The sequence below is a fragment of the Cornus florida genome, unplaced genomic scaffold (genome assembly GCF_030987335.1).
Source record: "Cornus florida cultivar Cherokee Brave unplaced genomic scaffold, ASM3098733v1 CherokeeBrave_3.0.0_Hap2_Chr04, whole genome shotgun sequence".
NCBI lineage: Eukaryota > Viridiplantae > Streptophyta > Magnoliopsida > Cornales > Cornaceae > Cornus > Cornus florida.
In genome coordinates this window covers 25093662-25095400 of record NW_026775574.1, presented here as the reverse complement: position 1 = coordinate 25095400, position 1739 = coordinate 25093662, and the positions used below count along the sequence as shown (strand labels likewise).

General features: G+C 41.3%; 1 protein-coding gene across 1 annotated transcript; it reads left to right on the top strand.

Moving 5' to 3' along the window:
* Positions 1–265: 265 nt before the first annotated feature.
* On the top strand, positions 266–1489 carry LOC132304851 (uncharacterized). Its single transcript, XM_059802560.1, has one exon. The coding sequence runs from the start codon at positions 266–268 to the stop codon at positions 1487–1489; it is 1224 nt and encodes a 407-aa protein (XP_059658543.1).
* Positions 1490–1739: the final 250 nt, after the last annotated feature.

Here is a 1739-nt window from a genome sequence, read left to right as displayed (position 1 = left end):
AAACATACACAACCACCACATCACCAATTACAACACCTGCACAGTTTCATTCTGGTTCAAGAGATCATGATCATCACAGTGCTCCAAGTATAACCCCAAGAAGATCCACAGTCAGACTTATGAAGTCTCAAGCAAGAAGAAACAAAAGCCTTAGCCCAGGCTTGATATCTTATGAGTCCCATGGGATTCAAAGGTATCCAGATCCCTCACTTCCCACCACTCCCCAATGATTTCCATCCTAGCATGGAATATTAGGGGGCTAAACATGCCCTCTAGACAGGCTGAGATCAAGAAGATGATCTCTGAGAAGAAACTGGATATACTATCTATTATAGAAACTAAAGTCTCCCCAGTTAATGTGGATGCAATCCATAATAAAATTGCAGCTCACTGGCACCTTGTCCACAACTACTCTTTCTCCCAGCTTGGCAGAATATGGGTTATGTGGAATCCCAATACCATTGATCTTGATGTTGTATGTACAACTAAGCAATCCATCCACTGCTCTATATCCATCATCGACCAAAATATCACCTTTTACTCCTCTTTCATTTATGCTTCTAACTTTGCTGCAGAAAGGCTCTCCCTATGGAAGGATATCAACCACCATTCTACTCTATTTGGCAACTCCCCTTGGCTGGTTATGGGTGATTTCAATATCATCTCTAATTCAGCTGAGAAGAATGGTGGTTCTGTTAGATGGAATCCAGCCATTAATGCCTTCTGTGAATGCTTACAACAAGCTGAACTTGAGGATCTTAGGTACACTGGCATCTTATACACCTGGAACAACAAAAGCTTTGGCTCAGCCTGCATTACCAAAAAGCTTGATAGGGCCCTCATCAACAAACAATGGAACACCTCATTTCCAAGATCAGAGTGCACCTTTCTTACCCCTGGAGTATCTGACCACAGCCCCATTTTAGTTACAATTGATACTAACTCCCACACAAGATGTTTACCTTTCAAGTTCTTCAATGCATGGTGCTCTCACCCTCTCTTTCTACCATCAGTTCAGAGTACTTGGAACCATTATATTCCTAGGACAGCTATGTTCCAAGTGGTTAAAAAGCTGAAATCTCTAAAGCACATCCTCAAAACCAACTGCAAGGTGGACTTCTTAAATGTTGATTCCAAGCTACAGGCAGTTAAAATGGAGCTAGATACATGTCAAAAGGATCTTGATCTCTCCCCAAGTGATACTCAACTCAGACTGCTTGATCTCTCTCTTACTAAGGAGTACACAAGACTTTCAGATCTTCAAGAATGTATGCTCAAGCAAAAATCCAGAATGGTGTGGCTTAAGCTTGGGGACTACAACTCATCCTACTTCCATAAATCAATTGCCTCTAGAGTTAACAGGAAGAAGATTTGTAGCTTAACCAATGCAAATGGAATTCGACTTGATAATGCAGATGGAATTATTCATGAAATTGTCTCATACTTTCAGAATCTGTTTGGTATAAGCCCTCCAACTACCCACACTTAAGCTGAACTCTCAAGAGTCATCACCAAGGCAGTTCCCTCACATCTTCACCAGATTTTGGATTCTATCCCATCTTCACATGAGATTCAATCTTGCATGTTATCTCTAAATAAGGACAAAGCTCCAGGCCCTGATGGCTACAATGCCATGTTCTTCCACCAAGCATGGAGCATTGTAGGTAATTCAACAATTAAGGCCATCTCTGAGTTTTTCAGGAATGGTAAGCTGCTAGGTGAAGCTAACTCTACATACA